This window comes from Aotus nancymaae, unplaced genomic scaffold (assembly GCF_030222135.1).
Source record: "Aotus nancymaae isolate 86718 unplaced genomic scaffold, 86718_ANA_hifiasm-v0.15.2.pri h1tg000049l, whole genome shotgun sequence".
NCBI lineage: Eukaryota > Metazoa > Chordata > Mammalia > Primates > Aotidae > Aotus > Aotus nancymaae.
This window is the reverse complement of record NW_026988463.1, coordinates 4,812,123-4,831,209: the sequence shown is the minus strand read 5'-3', so window position 1 is coordinate 4,831,209 and position 19,087 is coordinate 4,812,123. Positions and strand designations below refer to the sequence as shown.

Below are 19,087 nucleotides of genomic sequence, written 5' to 3'. Positions count from 1 at the left end.
ACCCTGTGTGGGAGATGCTTGGGGTATTTCTAGTTAAGTTACATTTGGTCGTTTCCCACTTTTTTAAAAAATGAGGGCTCAGTGAGGCATCTGCTCACTGTGGCCAAGGCCTAAATGCTTTGCCTCGCAGGGCACAGAGCCTGCAGAGTGCCAAGGCGGCCTACGAGGACTACCGCAGCGGCCATGACCACATGCTGCAGTTCCTGGCCAGCATCCCCAGTTATGAGCCCCAGGAGACAGACAGCCTCAGCCAGATGGAGACCAAGCTGAAGAACCAGAAGGTAAGATGGCCACTTCTGTGGCTCCAGGCACATGCTGGCAAGGGAGGGTCAGAGGTCAGCAAGCCCCTTTCTGGGGAGCCAAGCTCTGGGAGGCAGAGCAGGGCAGAGGCCTACCATAGCTGTGTCCTCCCTGGGCCTCGGCTCTCAGGCTCCCAGTACCCAGCCTTCTGAAAACAAGAACGGAGTGTGCGACTCACCTCACCCTGCTCAGTGCCCCACATAGGGCCTGGTGCAGAGTGGATGCTCGGCATGGGTTGGCTACATGAGTTAACAGCTCCAGAACGAGGAGACCTTGTGGGAAAAATCCCATTTCCAAAGACGGGACTCCTGCCTCTCCCATGCCCTATGCAGTGCCTTGGGGTGAGGGAGAAGAACATGGGAAGCCAATGGCTGAGATGCAAATCGTGGGTCCACCCCATCAGCCACATCCCTACCTCAAAAGCTTTGCTTTCCTCACTCATAAGGCTGGTGGTCACACTGCTTGTATCCCGGGATCGCTTGAAGATTAAATGACGAGAGCAGAACAGTGCCTGGTGGTCCAAAGCATCAATAAACATTTATTTCCTAGCAGAGATAATGATCTTGGCCCTTCTTCACAGGGCCTTAGAACTGCCTTTTGTGGCCAGTCGAGGTGGCTCACACCTGTAATCCTATCACTTTGGGAGGCCGAGGTGGGCGGAACACGAGGTCAGGGTGAAATCCGGTCTCTACTAAAAATACAAAAATTAGCCTGGCATGGTGGCATGTGCCTGTAGTCCCAGCTACCTGGGAGGCTGAGGCAGAAGAATCACTTGAACAGGGGAGGTGAAGGTTGCAGTGAGCCGAGATGATGCCACTGCACTCCAGCCTGGACAACAGAGCGAGACTGTCTCAAAAAAAAAAAAAAAAAGAAAAAACAGAAACTTCGTCCATGGTTCTTTTTTTTCCAGTTAGTTTTGATTTTTAAACTCTGTCTTACAGAACCTGCTAGATGAGATAGCATGTAGGGAGCAGGAAGTACAGAAGATCTATGCCAATTCCCAGCAGTATCAGCAAGCTGTAAAGGTGAGCCGGGAAACTTCTGCCCGAAGCACAGACAGTAAGGGGCCTCGTTCCACCATCACCTGGCCAGAGAAGCAGCAGGCACCAGCCCTGGCACAGGGGGTGAAGCTGGCCATCTGGGGGCGCTGCTGGCTACTGTGCAAACTGGCACAGGCTTTTGGGAAAACAGCATGGGACTAGGCATGGAATGCCATAAAAGGGTTTTATACTCTAAAGCAATAAACTCTTTGGGGGAATTTATCCTTAAGGGAAAAATACAAAAAAAAAAAAAAAAAAAATGCAGGATAAACAAAATTGTTGCAACAGCATTATTTACAATAGCAAAATTAGTAAGCTAGAAATGACCAGTGTCCAGTGGAAGGGGATGGCTGCGTGAATCAGCATGCATGCACTTGATAAAGTCAGCAAGCTGGTAAACGTGAGAGGTGGTGGTGGCAAGGTGAGACAGGTTTATGGTACAATGTTAAAAGCAGCAGCAGAACACGAAAATCTCTAGGCATGTAGGAAGCCGGAAGGGGAGTTTGGGGGTGGGGGCGCTGTTTCTTGTCTTTTATGTTGTTGAGTGATGGAGCTATGTCCTGCTGAGGTCTCAGCACTTCTCAAAACCTCCTGGCAGTCACTACAGGGTGTGGCTGTGAGGAAGACCCAAGCAGATCATAAAACCAGCACATAGCACAGGATAGGTCTGGGTCAGCCGGAAGGGGTACCAGAACATTTCCATCTCAGCTGTTTTTGTCTACCCTGTACCATCTCTCTCCCTCATCCAGGACTATGAGTTAGAAGCAGAAACACTAAGGTCCCTTCTTGACTTGGAGAATGGAAGGAGCAGCCACGTGAACAAGAGAGCCAGGCTCCAATCTCCAGCTGCCAAAGTGAAGGAAGAGGTGAGCAATATGGGTGGGTGGGGGGGGTGTGTGTGTGTATGTATGTCTGTGCGCGGGTATGTGTGTGTCTTGGGGCTGAGGTGGAGGCCCAGCTGCCCTGCTCCCCAGGAAGCACTGTGTTGCATGCTGGCCTTAGATGCACACACAGCAGGGAAGCCAGAGAGCCCTCCTGTGCGCAAACAGGTTTGTTAAGAGAAAATGAGGAACTTGTTCTAGGGCAGTGACATCGATACACCTAGAAAGACAGCAAGGCCGGGCACGATGGCTCACACCTGTAATCCCAGCACTTTCGCGGGCCAAGGTGGGAGAACTGCTTGAGCCCAGGAGTTGGAGACCAGCCCAGGCAACAAAGCAGGACCCCATATCTACAAAAACTTAGCCAGGCGTGGTGGTGCACGCTACTGTAGTCCCCGCTACTCAGGATGCGGAGGAGGGAGGATCACTTGAGCCCAGGAGTTCAAGGCTGCAGTGAGCTGCAGTCACACCAATGCACTTCAGTCTGAGTGAGAGACTCTTTAAAAAAAAAAAAAAAAAAAAAATTTTTGAAAACACAGCTGAACAGAGATGCATGGATTTCAGAAGTTCCTGCTTTGCTCACCTCATAAGTACAGTGGACGGCTGAGATTCGTCCCTTATACACACACGAGAGAGAACACTGGTGCTCAGAGAGGTTGAAAGACTTGCCCGAAGTCAGTAGGACCAAGACTCTAGGCTGGATCTTCAGCCTTGAGATCCAGTTTTCCCTCGACCCATGAGACTATCTTCTAACTACAGGAGTGGGCCAGAGCTGTGCCTCTACCCCCAATTTCCACACTTCTCAAGAGCCATGCCCGTGCCATCTAGCTCTCTGTTGCTTACCCTGTGGATGCCTGTTAACCCCTCTCCTAAACCTCTTGTCTGCAGGAAGCAGCTCTTGCTGCCAAGTTCACTGAAGTTTATGCCATCAACAAACAGAGGCTGCAGAATCTAGAGTTTGCTCTGAATCTCCTGAGACAGGTAATTGATCTTAGTAAGAAATTCTACTTCAAGCTGTCCTAACAGGTGACAAATACAGGCTTTGTCTTAGAGAAACGGTCTGTGAACTGATGGGAGTATACCCTTGCTAATGTTTCTGGGCAGGACCAGTGCAAAGACTGGCCCGAGCCAGCGCTTCTACTGACATGAGAACTGAATACACATTTGCTGAAAGTGAATGCTATTTTTGGCTGGGCATGGTGGCTCACACCTGTCATCCCAGCACTTTGGGAGGCTGAGGCAGGCGGATCACCCGAGGTCAGGAGTTCGAGACCAGCCTGGACAACACGGTAAACCCTGTCTCGACTAAAAATACAAAAACTAGCTGGGCGTGGTGGTGCACACCTGTAATCCCAGCTACTCAGGACACTGAGGCAGGAGAATTGCTTGAACCCAGGAATTGGAGGTTGCAGTGAGCCAAGATCATGCCACACTACACTCCAACCTGGGCAACAGAGCAGGACTCTGGCTCAAAAAAAAAAGTGAATGTTATTTTCTGAAGTCCATGATGTTTTATGACAGCATTGTTTGTAACAGCAAGACACAAAGCAGTTCAGTATTCATCAGCAACAGGCTAAACTGCAGTCTGTCCATAGAGTGGAAACGGTGCTACCGTTAAACCATAAAGTAGTACTCTCTGTGCCAAGTTGGAATGATCTCTATTTTTAAGTGCCATCAGCAGCAGGGTACACAGCAGGTATTCCATTTGTGCAGGAAAGACAAACACATGGTGCATACCTCAGACAGACATGCTTATGTGAGCACAGAGAGCGTCTCCAAGGCTGATGGACACACCCTAGGAACGGGACCAGAGGAGGGAGTTCGTGGTTTCCTCTTAAACTCTGCAACAGCTTAAAAATGTTTTACCTAATTCTTAAAAAAAAGAAAATACCCAAACTAGTTGTTTGATCATCTTGTAAGTAACCCTAGAACTCTACAACTAACATGAACTGGCACTGAGGGAGTCCCTTGGGGATCACAGGACAACCGCTCTAACCAGGTGGGGACAGGCCCCATGTGTGCTGCCAGAACCTGGCTTTAACCTTGCCTTGTCTTCCCCGTCACAGCAGCTGGAAGTAGAAGTGACCCATGAGACCCTGCAGAGGAACAAGCCGGACTCCGGAGTGGAAGAGGCGTGGAAGATCAGGAAGGAACTGGATGAGGAGAAGGAGCGGAGGCAGCAGCTGGAGAATGAGATCAAGAGCACCCAGGAAGAGATCCGGACCCTGAGGAACCAGGGGCCTCAGGAATCGGTGGTGAGGAAGGAGGTGCTCAAGAAAGTGCCAGATCCCGCGCTGGAGGAGAGCTTCCAGCAGCTGCAGCGGACACTGGCGGAAGAGCAACACAAGAACCAGCTGCTGCAGGAAGAGCTGGAGGCACTGCAGCTGAAGCTGCGTGCCCTGGAACAGGAGACGAGGGACGGGGGGCAGGAGTATGTGGTCAAGGAGGTCCTGCGCATCGAGCCTGACAGGGCCCAGGCGGACGAGGTCTTGCAGCTGCGGGAGGAGCTGGAGGCACTGAGGCGGCAGAAGGGTGCCCGGGAGGCGGAGGTGCTCCTCCTCCAGCAGCGTGTGGCCACCCTGGCAGAGGAGAAGAGTCGGGCACGAGAGAAGGTCACTGAGAAAGAGGTGGTTAAACTGCAGAATGACCCCCAGCTGGAGGCAGAGTACCAACAGCTGCAGGATGACCACGAGCGGGAACGCCACCTCCGGGAGAAGCAGGAGGAAGAGCTGAGCTTCCTCCAGGACAAGCTCAAGAGGCTGGAGAAGGAGCGGGCCATGGCCGAGGGCAAGATCACCGTCAAGGAGGTGCTCAAGGTGGAGAAGGATGCATCCACTGAGAGGGAGGTCAGCGATCTCACCCGCCAATACGAGGATGAGGCTGCCAAGGCTCGTGCCAGCCAGAGGGAAAAGACTGAGCTGCTGCGGAAGATATGGGCCTTGGAGGAGGAGAATGCCAAAGTGGTGGTGCAGGAGAAGGTGCGTGAGATCGTGCGGCCAGAGCCCAAAGCAGAGAGTGAAGTGGCCAACCTCCGCCTGGAGCTTGTGGAGCAGGAGCGAAAGTACCGGGGGGCTGAGGAGCAGCTCCGGAGCTACCAGAGCGAGCTGGAGGCCCTCAGGAGGCGGGGCCCCCAGGTGGAAGTCAAAGAGGTGACTAAGGAAGTCATTAAGTACAAGACTGACCCCAAGATGGAGAAGGAGCTTCAGCGGCTCAGGGAGGAGATCGTAGATAAGACCAGACTGATCGAAAGGTGTGATTTAGAGATCTACCAGCTGAAGCAGGAAATCCAGGCCCTGAAAGACACCAAACCCCAGGTCCAGACCAAAGAGGTGGTCCAGGAGATCCTACAATTTCAGGAAGACCCTCAAACCAAGGAGGAGGTGGAGTCTCTGAGGGCAAAGCTCTCAGAGGAGCAGAAGAGGCAAGTGGACCTGGAGAGGGAGAGGGCTTCCCAGGAAGAGCAGATTGCCTGGAAGGAGGAGGAGCTCTCACAGGTGAAAGAAAGATTGGTGCAGCAGGAAGTAGTCAGATACAAGGAGGAGCCTGGCCTGAGAGCCGAGGTGAGCTCCTTCGCCGAGAGCATTGACGTGGAGCTGCGGCAGATCGACAAGCTGCGTGCGGAGCTGCGGCGGCTGCAGCGCCGGCGCACCGAGCTCGAGCGGCAGCTGGAGGAGCTGGAGCACGAGCGGCAGGCCCGCAGGGAGGCCGAGCGCGAGGTGCAGCGGCTACAACAGCGGCTGACAGTGCTGGAGCAGGAAGAAGCTGAGACCCGTGAGAAGGTGACCCGCAAGCAGAAGGTAGTGCTGCAGCAGGACCCGCAGCAGGCCCGCGAGCATGCCCTGCTCCGACTGCAGCTGGAGGAAGAATAGCACCGGCGGCAGCTCCTGGAGGGTGAGCTCGAGACCCTGCGGAGGAAGCTGGCCACCCTGGAGAAGGCGGAGGTCAAGGAGAAGGTGGTGTTTTCCGAGAGCGTCCAGGTGGAGAAGGGCGACACTGAGCAAGAGATACAGAGGCTCAAGAGCAGCCTGGAGGAGGAGAGCCGCAGCAAGCACGAGCTGGATGCCGAGGTGAGCCGGCTGGAAGCCCGGCTTTCGGAGCTGGAATTCCATAACTCCAAGTCGTCCAAGGAACTAGACTTTCTAAGGGAAGAGAACCACAAATTACAACTGGAGCGGCAAAACCTGCAGCTGGAGACCCGAAGGCTCCAATCAGAAATTGAAATGGCCGCGATGGAAACACGAGACCTGCGGAACATGACCGTGGCAGACTCTGGGACCAACCACAACTCTAGACTGTGGTCCCTGGAGAGGGAACTGGACGACCTCAAGAGGCTCTCCAAGGACAAAGACCTCGAGATCGACGAGCTGCAGAGGCGCCTGGGCTCCGTGGCCGTCAAGCGGGAGCAGCGGGAGAACCACCTGCGGCGCTCCATCGTGGTCATCCACCCCGACACGGGCCGCGAGCTGTCCCCGGAGGAAGCCCACCGCGCCGGGCTCATCGACTGGAGCATGCTTGTGAAACTCAAAAGCCAGGAGTGTGACTGGGAGGAGATCTCAGTGAAGGGGCCCAACGGGGAGTCCTCAGTGATACACGACAGGAAGTCTGGCAAGAAGTTCTCCATCGAAGAGGCCCTGCAGAGCGGCAGGTTGACCCCTGCTCAGTACGACCGTTATGTCAACAAGGATATGTCCATCCAGGAGCTGGCGGTCTTGGTGTCTGGGCAGAAGTAGGCACAGCCCTTACAACTCTTCTTAGCGGCAGATACTGGCCCTCTCTTATGACGCAGTGACCTCCTTGGTGTCGTCTTCTCCCTGTCCCTGTGTAGGCCAAGCGTTTTATAAACACCCTCGCTGCCAGGCTGTCGAAGTCCAGCCCACATATGGGACAGGCACTGGCTGAAGACAGGCAACTCTCATCCCAACCATCATTCACTCTGAGTGACCCACTTCATCCTCCAGTGATTGGACAAATCTGATACCCTCTTTTCCTCCCCTTTCCCGTACACTCCCAGCAACAAACTCCTCATGATAGTTGCACACAATCTGCAAACCACTAAAGGACAAGCCGACCACAGCAGCCAAGCCCACTCAATGCAGCATGGGCACTGGCACACCAGACAGTGACACTCTGCCCTACAAAGGGCTAGGCCCATTGGGGCTGCTGCCCGCCAGGACATCTCTCCAGATTTCTGACTTAAAACCAACTTTACATCAGAGAAGCCTCCTCGGTAGTTACTCTGCTCCTAAAACAGATCTGGGCTCCATGCCAGGGAAGGCAAACAGAAATCACAAGTTTCCAGCCCTCGGTGCTAGAGTGGACAGTAATTGTCAGCCGGACTGTCCCAGCACCAATAGACAACACTTCACAGTTCTGGCACTGAAATCCTTTGATAGTGGATTGTGTTGCTGTTAGCCCTGGTTTCAGTGCTTTACAAGTCTCACTTACTATCTTATTGGTATTTAGGTATACAAAAACAGTTGATTATTCACCAAGCAAATTTCTGGTTCTCTGTATCTCATGTATAACAGAAAATGGGAACAATAGGGAACTTATTTACAGCATGAAAATAAACCTGGTGGCTGGAGTCTACTGGTATGGTCAGCTCGTTTCTTCTTTTTTTGCATGCAAGGCTTATTTCCCCCACTCCCTCTTGTCTTTCAGCCAAAATGGATATTCCATACATACCAGCTCCTGTAGAAGCACTACTTGTACAGGGTAGAAAGAAAAGAGAAAAAAAATGTTTTGGAAACCTTGAAACAATTTATTAAATCGCTTTATACAAGATTAACAATCTCCACACCACCCCTAACACCAACATAGTCGCTGCACAAAAGCCACAGCCCCTCTCACACCTAAGAAACGGCCACGCCCGGTAAGTGCTCAGAGACGTTTGCTGCGCCAAGGAAACCCCTGCAGCCCCCAGACCCTGAGGCCGCTCTGCCCCACCCTCTGCCGCAGCCTCGCCTGTAGATCTGCCCTGCCATGGCTGTTCAGTCATTCGCTCTTTCATTACCACAAATAAAGCATAAACAAGAATAAGAAATCTCAAACTTCCCATCAAAGAAACATTTCCCTGAGGCAAGAGGCATCACTAGATTCCTAAAAATGAGGGTATTCTGCTCCAGCCGCGCGCGCAATGGTACATGGGGAAGAGGGAGCACCAAAGGGAAAGGAAGGAGGGGCTGGGACCCGGGTGTTCATGGGCAGAGAAGCCTGGAGAGTCCCTGCTCAGCCTCCACTGCCGGCCTCTGCTTGGCTTTGAGCTCAGCAATACAAATCTCTTCTTTGGCTCTTTTGCTACTACCTAAGACTACTCTGTAAACAAACTGGAAATCCAAGTTGCAAAAAATATATATAACAAAGGGATAAGGATTCCGCTTAGCCCAATGTGAAACACCTATCGGTTCTTATGTAAAAAAAGAGTCAGAGCAGAGGCTGGGCCAAAGGGTGGACAGAGGTCTTGCTCCTTGGGAAACCATGAAGGCCAGCAAACCTCTGCATGAAGGATGAGTTACTGAGCACTGTACCCTGGGAGTCAGGAGCCAAGAGCGGTCCATTTTCTCACAGTATGTGCTAAGGATGCTGTATACTCTCAATGTGCCTGACATCACCTAACTGGAGCAGTCAGTTCAGACTCACATTGTGGCACAGACCTCACAGGACAGGCAAGTGCCCTCAAACCCTTGTGAAACAGCCACTGGTTGAGTGGTGACTTAGGAGCTCTGCGGTAACTGTTCTACTCTCTCTGATCTACTCTCCAAGCTCTTCCGCACAGCACCCTTAGGTCGACACATAACCCTACTGCCTGGAGAGCCCCAGGACTTCAAGGCCTATCTCTGGCAGACCCTTCACAGAGGCCTGTTTCTGCAGATCTACCTAAGAATGATTCCGAAGAAGACAAACTGGAATGTCTATCTGTGGTTTGGAACCCCTGGTATCCTTGGCCTTCAGAGAGATGAAGGGCTTTGGGCTCTGCAGTCCAACTGCACAAACTGGAAAATGGGAGCCCTGGCTACACTGGGACTTGGAATTTGGGGGCCCAGACAGCCTTCTAGTCAGGACGGCACAGATGATGTTAAGTGTAAAAAAACTCAATTAAATAAAACTGGCTATGTCTTGAATACAGACAGATCTTTAAAAAGGTCTTCATCTCAGATCCACTCAGGGCTGAATGGACATGTGTTGTCGAATTCTGCTCCACCATAAAGGCACTGGAATTATGTCTTCCTATATGATGTGTGAAGAACAGTCCCCTTCTATCCAATGCATTTAATGGTAATGAAGAAAACTGAGCCCAAAATAGATGTCTGTAAAAATCCTATCACAATTGTTGAATCTACAAAGGTCTTTTCTCTAAAAGAGCTTCACTGTCATGTTCCAAGGAGAAACTGGCCCCCACAGTGTGTTCTTAGTATTCTGCAGGGACAACGTATGTCTCCCAGCTGTGGCTCTGGCCTGGGTTTTGTCCTCTTGAGCACACAGTCTGGAGACGGGACGGCACTGTGACCATCCAGGGAGCTTACTGTGGCCAGAATGAGCCCCTGGGCAGTGGGACGCTCTGAGGTACTCTGACCACACGCCAGGGGGTCGGGCAGATTCATGTGCCAACTGCTCTGCCACCAGAGCCTGTAAACACCGTGCCTCCTGCCACGGCCCAACACACGCCCCAGCCTAGAGCTGCCCCACCAACACCGTCCAGCAACAGAGCCGCAAGGCCCAGAGCATGGGGAAGTATGTGCCTCCTCGGCAGCAAGGAGACGGCTCCCTCCGTGGGAGGCATTATCAGAAGTGCCAACAAGTGCTCCACTGAGAACTCACACTCCTCCAGAAGAACACCAAGCAGCAGAAAGGGCGCAGTGAGTGTCCATTCTGGGAGACCTGCACATTCTGATTCCACCCAGACCCAAGTGGCAAGCCTTGCCTCTGAAACGGTCATAATTTCCGTGGTACAGCAGGCCCTTTCCCGTGAAGCTGAGAAGCACCTGGAAAAAGAGTAAGAAAAATCAGAACACGAGTTTTTCAGGCTTTCTGATTTCCTTAAGGCAGTGGTAACCAAACTTCAAGGGGATCACCTAAATAGCAGAAGTCCCCAAATGCTGAGTGTTCCAGGGTTCAAACGAGCCATGAGACATCGGCCAGTGGTTAGCCGTGTCCACTGCTCCTGGCCACAGCCTGCAAGCACACTAGCACTGTGAGGGTCAGTGGCCATTCAGCACAGTATTCCCAGAATAGCGACTCTGCTATGCAACTTGGATTACTTCATCTCAGGCTACAATTGCCATCCCAAAGTGAGGTCTGACACTGACAATCACACAGAACTCAAAGCAGCAATGATCATTCATTCTCTTACCATCAAAAGACACAGGTCCTATAAAGACAATTTCAAAGGCACTAGCATTCTCAGTCCACAGAGGAAAGGAAAGCAATGCAGACACAAGTCACACAGCTGAAACACGCAAATAGCTTCTCACCCGCATCTGGTGTCCTCCTCTATGCTGAAGTACATCTAAGGAAGTGAGAGAAGCTCACCTGGATAATCCTGTTTTGGCATAGTTGCTTTTCTCATTGCCATTTTTCCCCTCCGAACTTTTAAATTGATGTAAAAAAAATTTTTTAGGGGGGACAGAATTTCGCTCTTGTTGCCTAGGCTGGAGTGCAAAGGTGAGATCTCTGCTCACCACAACCTCCGCCTCCCAGGTTCAAGCAATTCTCCTGCCTCAGCCTCCCAAGTAGCTGGAATTACAGGCATGCACCACCCCGCCTGGCTAATTTTGTATTTTCAGTAGAGATGGGGTTTCTCCATGTTGGTCAGGCTGGTCTCAAACTCCTGACATCAGATGATCCACCCGCCCTGGCCTCCCAAAGTGCTGGGATTACAGGCATGAGCCACCACACCCAGCTGAAAATTTTTTTTTAAGAGATGAGGTCTCACTATGTTGCCCAGGCTGGAGTACAGCAGCTATTCACAGGTGTGATCACAGCAACTATACCCTCTAATTTCTGGTTTCAAACGATCCTCCTGCCTCCCAATGCCATCATGTCCAGCCTCTGAGACCCTTGAAAAGTTTTACAAAGTGACACATAACAATAGTACGTATTTTATGGGGTACATAGTGATGTTTTCACACCTACAATTTGTAGTGATCAGATTAGCATAACTAGCATATCCATCATCTCAAACATTTATCATCTCCTTGTGTTGGGGACATTCAATATCCTCTTCCTAGCTATTTGAAACTACATACTACTGTTAACCACAGTCACCCTACAGTGGTACAGAACATTAGCACTTACTCTTCCTATTCTGGTAGTCTTTTCATACCCAGAGGAAAAATGAAAACATAGCAGAAAGCAATCTTTTTTTTTTTTTTTTTTTTTTGAGACAGGGTCTCACTCTTGCCCAGGCAGGAGTGCAGTAGCATGACCATGGTTTGCTGCAGCCTCGACCTCCTGGGCTCAAGTGATCCTTCTGCCTCAGACTCCTGAGGAGCTGGGACTACAGGCACATGCCACCACACCCGGCTAATTTTCTTCTTTTAATGTAGAGATGGGGTCTTGTCATGTTGTCCAGGCTGGTCTGGAACTCCTGGACTCAGGCAATTCTCCTGCCTTGGCCTCCCAAAGTGCTGGGTTTACAGGTGCAAGCCACCACAGCCAGCCTCAATTACTTTGCTTTTCTGAGAGTGATGTTCCTGGGAGCAAGCAGAGGCAGGGCAGCCTGACATTGAAAAGACCCCTGCTCTCACCGAAGTGGCTCTGCAGCCTCCGGTTTGTAGAGGAAGTCACTGCATTTTACTGCTCCTCCCAAGGAAAGGAGGAGTTACCAGTGTTGTAGGCTTAGCCCCTCAAAGAAGCAAAATTTCCACCATGGAGATTTACAAATCCACTCTTGCCCCATATGGCCTGTGGCATTCACTATAAATGCCATGGTGCCAGGGACCCACAGCACATCATGAAGCAGACATTAACCTGAGATGTGCAGCACAGGGGCTCCTTACTGCCACCTGGCACCAGTTCACCAGGGTTACCTCGGCTGGCTTCCGTAAGAGTGGCTCCCCTTATCCAAGTAGCACCCTGGTCATGTCTGAAGCAGGTCTACAGCAGGAAGAACACTAGGTCAAAGCCAAGATACCATGACACTTCCCATACCAGAATTCCAAGAGGCATACCCAAGAATCGAGGACTCAGGATAGAGTGAGACAGATACACTCAGTGCAAAGGTGCCAGCCCTCTTCTCAGGTGCAACCAAACCAGCCTCAAGCCTGGGGCTTTTACAGACTCCCTATTTCAGAAGGCGCTGTTCTACAGGGAGCAGTGGTCACCTGCCTGGTGTGCTCCCACATCTGTTTTGATGAAGTTTTTACACCTGAACAGATTTAAAGCTGCTCCTCTCCAAGTCTTGCACTGTGGCCTCTGGCTGCTACTTGGATTTTCCCTTTAATGGAAACAAAGCTTAGAGAGCCTTCTGTTAAGCAATCGTATCTGGAAAGTGGAGCAGCTTGCATTTCAAGGCCTTGTTGTACCTAATTGGCCCTTGGAGAAGATGCACCATTACCATTTTTTTTTTTTTTTTTTTGGGAGATGGAGTCTTGCTCTGTCACCAGGCTGGAGTGCAGTGGTGCAATCTCAGCTCACTGCAATCTCCGCCTCCTGGGATCAAGCAATTCCCCTGCCTCAGCCTCCCGAGTAGCTGGGATTACAGGCGTGTGCCACCACACTAAGCTAGTTTTTTATATTTTAGTAGAGACGGGGTTTCACCACGTTGGCCAGGATGGTCTCGATCTCCTGACCTTGTGATCCACCCGCCTCAGCCTCCCAAAGTGTTGGGATTACAGTTGTGAGCCACCGCACCGGGACCATTAACCTTTTATTAACTGAAGAGAAAAAACCAAGCTGAGAGTTAGGAGCTCCTCTGCTGCACACAAAGCTCTCCCCCGCAACTTTCCCTGTGATCACACAGGCTGAGGCTGACCCAGCAGCAGCTCCAAGGGGGGAATAGAGGAAACCCCAAGAGAAGCACGTGTTACCCTGAGTACACAGCCTCAAAGGACAAACCAAAACAACAAGAGCGACAAGGCAAAGACACCAAGACCCTTGGCGGTGGCACAGCACCTAGGGGCAGAGAGGGCAAAGGCACACAGTGCGCGTGGCACACTGATCGTTGGGCGATTACCTGGCAGACTCTGCGGGATATGGGTGGGCACGGCAGCGTGTGGGAGAGGCGCTGCGTGGGGTGGGCTGGAGTGCAAGCCAGCCAGAAGACCTGAGAGAAAACAGGAGGGGAGAAAAGAACAAAACACACACATTGAAGACAGGAACAGAAAAGCAGCTCCAGCAGCCAAGAGCCCCCGACAACCTATCAGGCCAGTCTGGGCACCACACCCAAAAGGGCAGGGCCTCAGCACTGTTCCCCAAGATGTTCCCCACAGTCACACACCAGACTCAAACACAGGAACCAGAGTACACAACAGCAGGAGCCCTGGCGACAGCCTAGAGATTTCCGAGCGACCAGAGGCAGCAAAGAAGCACTTACTGTGGCCAAGGCCATGGTGGAAGGGCCCGGGGGCAGGGCCTGTGACGATGGCATCCTTGGAGACCCCTGCTTTGGCAGAGGAGTCGGTGCTGAAGGAGAGCACGTGAACAGGAATCGGGACGGGGGTTATAATTCCCAGGGAGTTCGAGCTCATGGCCCCAGACAGCTTTGGGCTGCTGGACTTGTAGGGTGAAGGCATCAAAGAGGAGCTGGCCAGCAGCAGAGTCCCACCCGCTCCTTTCTAAGGAAGAAACACAGCAAGCAGTAAGAACTCCAATCCTGTTCCCAGCTGACTCTCACCAAACCTGGCAGCACAAAGGAGGACACACACATGCAGGTCAGATGGCCCTGGGAGGCACCCACTGACCCTCAGCCCTAAAGACAGGACCAAGGACAGTCTTTATGAACCAACATGGAATGGATTCCAGGGAACCAAATTTTTTAAAAAGCAGGATATTAAATACATCTCCTACAAAGTTTGCAGTGAGCTGTGATTGCACCACTGCAGTCCAGCCTAGGAGACAGAGCCAGACAGACTCTGTCTCAATAAAATGAACAAATATGTCTCCTTGGTGAAGGGAAAAATATTGTCAGATATCTACAAATGTTCATGTATATTTATACACGTCTAAAAATATTTACATACAGACATACATACACATACATACATACATACATTTGTATGTATTTGTTAATCTTTCATTTAAAAAGAAAGAGGGAAATAAACCAGAAACTAAGGAGCATAGTTACCTTACAGGGGTGGTGGATGCAGGGAAGAGGGAAGTGAGACCTCCAACAGACCTTTCCAGTTTTGTCTTTTCAACCACATAATTTATATATTACAAAAAGAAAAAAAAATGCTCACTCCCTCTTCCCGAACCTGCTGTAATTACATACAAGCAGGATGCATGAATTATTGGACTCAGTCCTTCTAAAACCAGCAGAATCACTCTTAGAGGGTACTGCTATTCCTGGGCCATGAACACCTCCACATGACTACAAACTGACAGGGGACAGCATTTCCGCCCCTACTTGTTTGCAGAAATGGAGAGGCAAGGGGTCACGGAAGGCAAGTGCTGTGGCTCATTCTGTGCCACACACAGACCCAGCCTCTGAAAAAGCACGGTGCTGGCCGTCCTTTCGCTCCCTTCGCCCTCCTCAGAAGAAGGTTTAGGCCATCCTGGACCTCCAGGATGGAAGCACCAGAAAAGCAAATAGCTGATAACAGGAAGCTGAGTCTCCCTTCCTCCATCTGAGCCCACTGTTCCTACCTGACCTGTGGTTTCAGATCTCACACTGCACCAGGGGCAAGGCAAGAACCTCATCCCCAAGGCCCCTGCAAGTGGGGCAGGGCAGGCTGCTATGCCGGATACTCACTGGCAAGGAGGTAGACGATGTCACACTAACTGCAGAGGGCTTTAGGGACGACGAGGTCAGCAACTTTGCCACTCCCTGGGTCCCACCGCCGGAATCTCCGTTTGGACCACCTGGAGGGGCTACCAGGGTCAACTTCTGGGAAACGGGCATTTTTTTCCCTGCTGAGCTTGGAACGGGTCGGCTGGTGGCCTGTCCCACGGAGGGAGGCTGTATGCCAGGGAGCAGGTTCCCAGAAGCAGAACCCTGGACCGGTGTTCCTCCTGACGAAGAGCTGCCAGAGGAAACCCCATGTTTGGAGATAGAGCTGGCAAAGGGATTACTCTTGTAAGATGAGCCTGCAGAGCTGGCTGAGTGTGGCTTTGCTGGATGGCTCAGGGCAGAAGAGGACGAGGCTGGAGTCTTATGAGAGCTGCTGCTGGAGGCTGGCAGGCCTCCTGAGGTGGCTGGTGTGGAGGGATGGAAGCCCTGGCCTTTGGCCGCTGTCTTCACTAGCTGCAGGAGGGAACGATGACACTGTGGCGGGGAAGCCTTTGGGCCTTGGAGTTTATTGGCAAACGCAGATTGGGGTGTGAAGTTTTTCTGCTGCTGAGTGCCAGCATGAAAGACTTTTACCTGGGGGCCGGGCAAGGGAACTGCCACCTGGGGCCCATGAGACGTCCGTGGCAAGCTGTGGTGCTTTGCTTTGGACTGGTGTACTTCTGGCAGGCCCTTATTGAGGGGAGTCTGGCAGGACAGGTCTTTGTAGCCAGAACTCTCCGGTTTTTTCTCCTGAGAGGACTGCCCCAGTGCCAGAGCCTGTTCTGCCAGAAAATTGAGGGGTGACTGCAGAGAGCTACCTGGTGGTGGAGCAGAAGGATTAGGCTTTGCAAAGTTCCTTTTTTCCTCTGTACATAAAACACCTCCAACTTTTTCTGCAGGTGCTTTTGAGGGTGCAGGCAGTGTGAATTCAGAGTTCCCAGCTGCTCTACTATTCAATGCAGCCAATTCCTTGGACACGGCTTCCACAGAGGAGGCTGGATTACGGATCAAATCTTCACCCGAGTCCTTCAGGGTGACAGAAGGAGGGTTAGCAAGGCCACCCGATGCCTGGGATGGGAGCTCCCTACTTGAGGCCCCAGTGCTCAGGCTTCCTGTCTGGTGATCTGAGGGCAAAGCAATGGGGCCGCCAATCTGTCCTGATGAGACAGAAACCTTTTTATCAGACTTCATAGATGACTCCTAAAGGAAAACAGAAATGTTGGTGTTTAGAAAGGTCCAAGGATGCCAACATTCGTCTGTTGTGAGGAAGCAAACATGTGAATTCGAGTCGCAAAAAACTGGGACTTCCCGTATAATTACAAACAAGTGGTGGGAGAGCAGAAGCTGTGCCCACCTTGACTTTAGATGCCACGACTTCAACACCCCCTGGTGAGTATCTGATTGGCCAGAGCCGGGTTTACCCTGGCATACTTCGTTACTAAGAACAAATACACCACCAAGAGAAATTTTTTTGTTTTGAAAAGTCCAAGACTCTAATGAAGAGACACTCTGCCTACTGGCATTCCCACCGTCTCAACGTGCTCATAGCTGCAATCAGACCAAGGCATGGGGTAAGAATTGCCTTACAGCAGCTCTGTTTTCCTCCCGGATTTTTCCCAGCACCTATCTCCTAAGAATGTATTCAAAGATGAGGGCTTTTTTCATGGGAAAAGGAGTTGGGTCTAATCCTTCACTCCTGCAGCCCTGGTGCTTAACACAGTGTCTGAGACATTGTGGGAGTTCAACAGATACTCAGGAGTAAATGACCTGCACATCTCATTCTCATGGTCTGCTTAGGGATGGCTAAGGACACCACACTAAGAACTGGCAAAAATGTTGATAAACAGCAATTTTTACTACACTGAGAGGTTTCTGCAACATCTAAGTGTCTATTCTTCAGCCACTGCACTGCCCTCCATTTCTGCCTGGTAGCTCAGCAAAGTCACCTTTCCTTTCTGCTGTGGCTGCAAGCTAAACTGCACTTGGCTAGAGTATATTTCTTTCCATACAAAGATCATCACAGTGCAATAATACATTCACACCTGCAGGAGCTCTTGACTCCTCAGAGGGCTGCCAAGATGATCCCACTTAATCCCACAAGAACCCCAGGAACTGGGCCAGCTGCATACTGTTTGTAGAACCAAGGCTAGAAGGGGGGTAAGTGGCTCCAGTCTCTGTCCTGGTAGACTGCAAGAATGCCATCCTGAATAGCTGTCCCCAGACCAACAAAGCTCAATGAGCTTTCACAGTCACTTGAGAGATTTCCAGAGCATGGTTGCAGGGAGATGAGCACAGCTGATGCATGACCTGAGCAGGATGACTCACCTTCACCTTGATTTTAGAAGGGGCCATAACTTTCTTCTTGGCCCTGTTCAAAGGAATGAGCATAGAAAAGGTTTAGAGGATATCCACAGGAGACCAAAACAGCACTTACCCCGAGATGTGAAAACACCACGATACTCACAGGATTGAAGTCAGGTGCCCATGGCCTCGTCTGCTCTCCTTGAACAGAGTCCTGAAAGACACAGAACACTGGGCATCTGTATATGCCCCAAAAAGCTGGGACTCGGCTTCCAGAGCTTTGCTAGTATTCCTGGAATTCAGTGGCTATCCCTCATTAAATGTCAATCGGCTGGGCGCGGTGGCTCATGCCTGTAATCCCAGCACTTTGGGAGGCTGAGGCAGGGGGATCACCTAAGGTCAGGAGTTCGAGACCAGCCTGGCCAATATAGTGAAACCCCGTCTCTACTAAAAATATAAAAAGTAGCCAGGTATGGTGGCGCTGTAGTCCCAGGTACTGAGCAGGTTGAGACAGGAGAAGCGCTTGAACCCGGGAGGCAGAGGTTGCAGTCAGCTGAGATAGTGCCACTGTACTCCAGTCTGGGCAACAGAGCAAGACTTTGACCGCCCCCTCCACAAAAAAAAGGTCAATCAATTGGTGAGCCAAATTCTTGGTGAGATGATCACAATGGGCCACATTGGCTGCCCAAAGGCTGAGTCTGGTTTTTACCAAGAAGTGTACGGCTCTGCCCCAAACCTCTCATGGTGATGCTTCCAAGCACTTTCCTTACTGCCTATGCCCTCCCTTCCAAGAATAAAACAAGGAGTGACCCAGCATGTCCTTGTCCTGAAAAACTCAACAAAAATGTTCTTTATCTGAGTCCAGCCTATGTGGAGAGGACAGCAATTTCAAAGGTTCAAAGATCTGGTAGCACAACAGATGATTTGGGCCCAATCCAGAAAATCACTCCAGATAACTTTCTCTGTCCCGTGCATGACAGAAGTACTTCATTCACAGGAAGCAACTTCTTATACGGCAGCCTCTAAGATAGAAACCTGGCATTTAGTTCCAATAAGGAATCATCCCTGCTACCTTGCAAATGAGACTTCTTCAGGAACATCAGGAAAGACCCAAGAAGAATCCATCTCTCAAATGCTCACAGGAGCCCGTATGTTAAAACAGGAAAGTGCATACTGAGATGGGAGGCCAAACCTCAACTGAAGTGGGACAAGAAATGACAAAGACAAAACCCCACAGGCAACTTCCCTTCCTCCAGGGAAAACCCAGAAGACCCTTTCCCAGCTACCTGCATGTCCCCCAGTTACTCAGGTGAGTGAAATCAGAGTTGAGGCAACTAGACAGTGACTTCCCGCAGGCAGGGATCCTGTTGGCCTGGCACAAAAGCAGCGTTCAAACATGTCTTGACTGCACAGATGCCCCATCTCGGCACACAGCCCTCACCTGGCCTGCATCCAGCCTTTAGGCCAGAGGGGCTTGACTTCCGAGTCCAGAAAGGCCTTCACGCAGTCCTCCCAAGCCTGGGCTTTGTTGTTCCTCTCCAGGTCGTGGCTCTCCAGTTTGATCTTCACCACCTGGCACAGCAGCTCCCTGAGGAGGAGGCAGAAATCATAAACTCCAAACTACTCCAGATGTTTCT

The 19,087-nt window shown here is 51.2% G+C and overlaps 2 protein-coding genes across 6 annotated transcripts in view; one reads left to right on the top strand and one right to left on the bottom strand.

Annotated features, from left to right (window-relative positions):
- The window catches only part of PPL (periplakin), a 57,998-nt gene extending 50,188 nt beyond the window's left edge, over window positions 1-7,810 (top strand). Inside the window, 5 exon segments of the mRNA XM_012448233.3 lie at window positions 131-281; window positions 1,242-1,325; window positions 2,090-2,206; window positions 3,110-3,202; window positions 4,288-7,810. Coding sequence (XP_012303656.3) covers window positions 131-281; window positions 1,242-1,325; window positions 2,090-2,206; window positions 3,110-3,202; window positions 4,288-6,951 — 3,109 coding nt within the window. The 3' untranslated portion in view covers window positions 6,952-7,810.
- A 114-nt stretch (window positions 7,811-7,924) lies between these two features.
- UBN1 (ubinuclein 1) overlaps window positions 7,925-19,087 on the bottom strand; it is a 33,228-nt gene continuing 22,065 nt past the window's right edge. For 2 of the 5 annotated variants that reach the window (XM_012448238.2, XM_012448237.3), the window contains exons 12-18: window positions 18,892-19,038; window positions 17,614-17,664; window positions 17,475-17,517; window positions 15,132-16,349; window positions 13,755-13,995; window positions 13,395-13,484; window positions 7,925-10,203 (exon numbers count right to left, since the gene is read on the bottom strand). In XM_012448238.2, the coding sequence (XP_012303661.2) occupies window positions 10,154-10,203; window positions 13,395-13,484; window positions 13,755-13,995; window positions 15,132-16,349; window positions 17,475-17,517; window positions 17,614-17,664; window positions 18,892-19,038 (1,840 nt within the window). In that variant the 3' untranslated portion in view covers window positions 7,925-10,153. Of the gene's footprint in view, window positions 13,485-13,754; window positions 13,996-15,131; window positions 16,350-17,474; window positions 17,518-17,613; window positions 17,665-18,891; window positions 19,039-19,087 lie in introns of all 5 variants that reach the window. The other 3 variants (XM_012448234.3, XM_012448235.2, XM_012448239.3) reach the window with 2 other exon arrangements.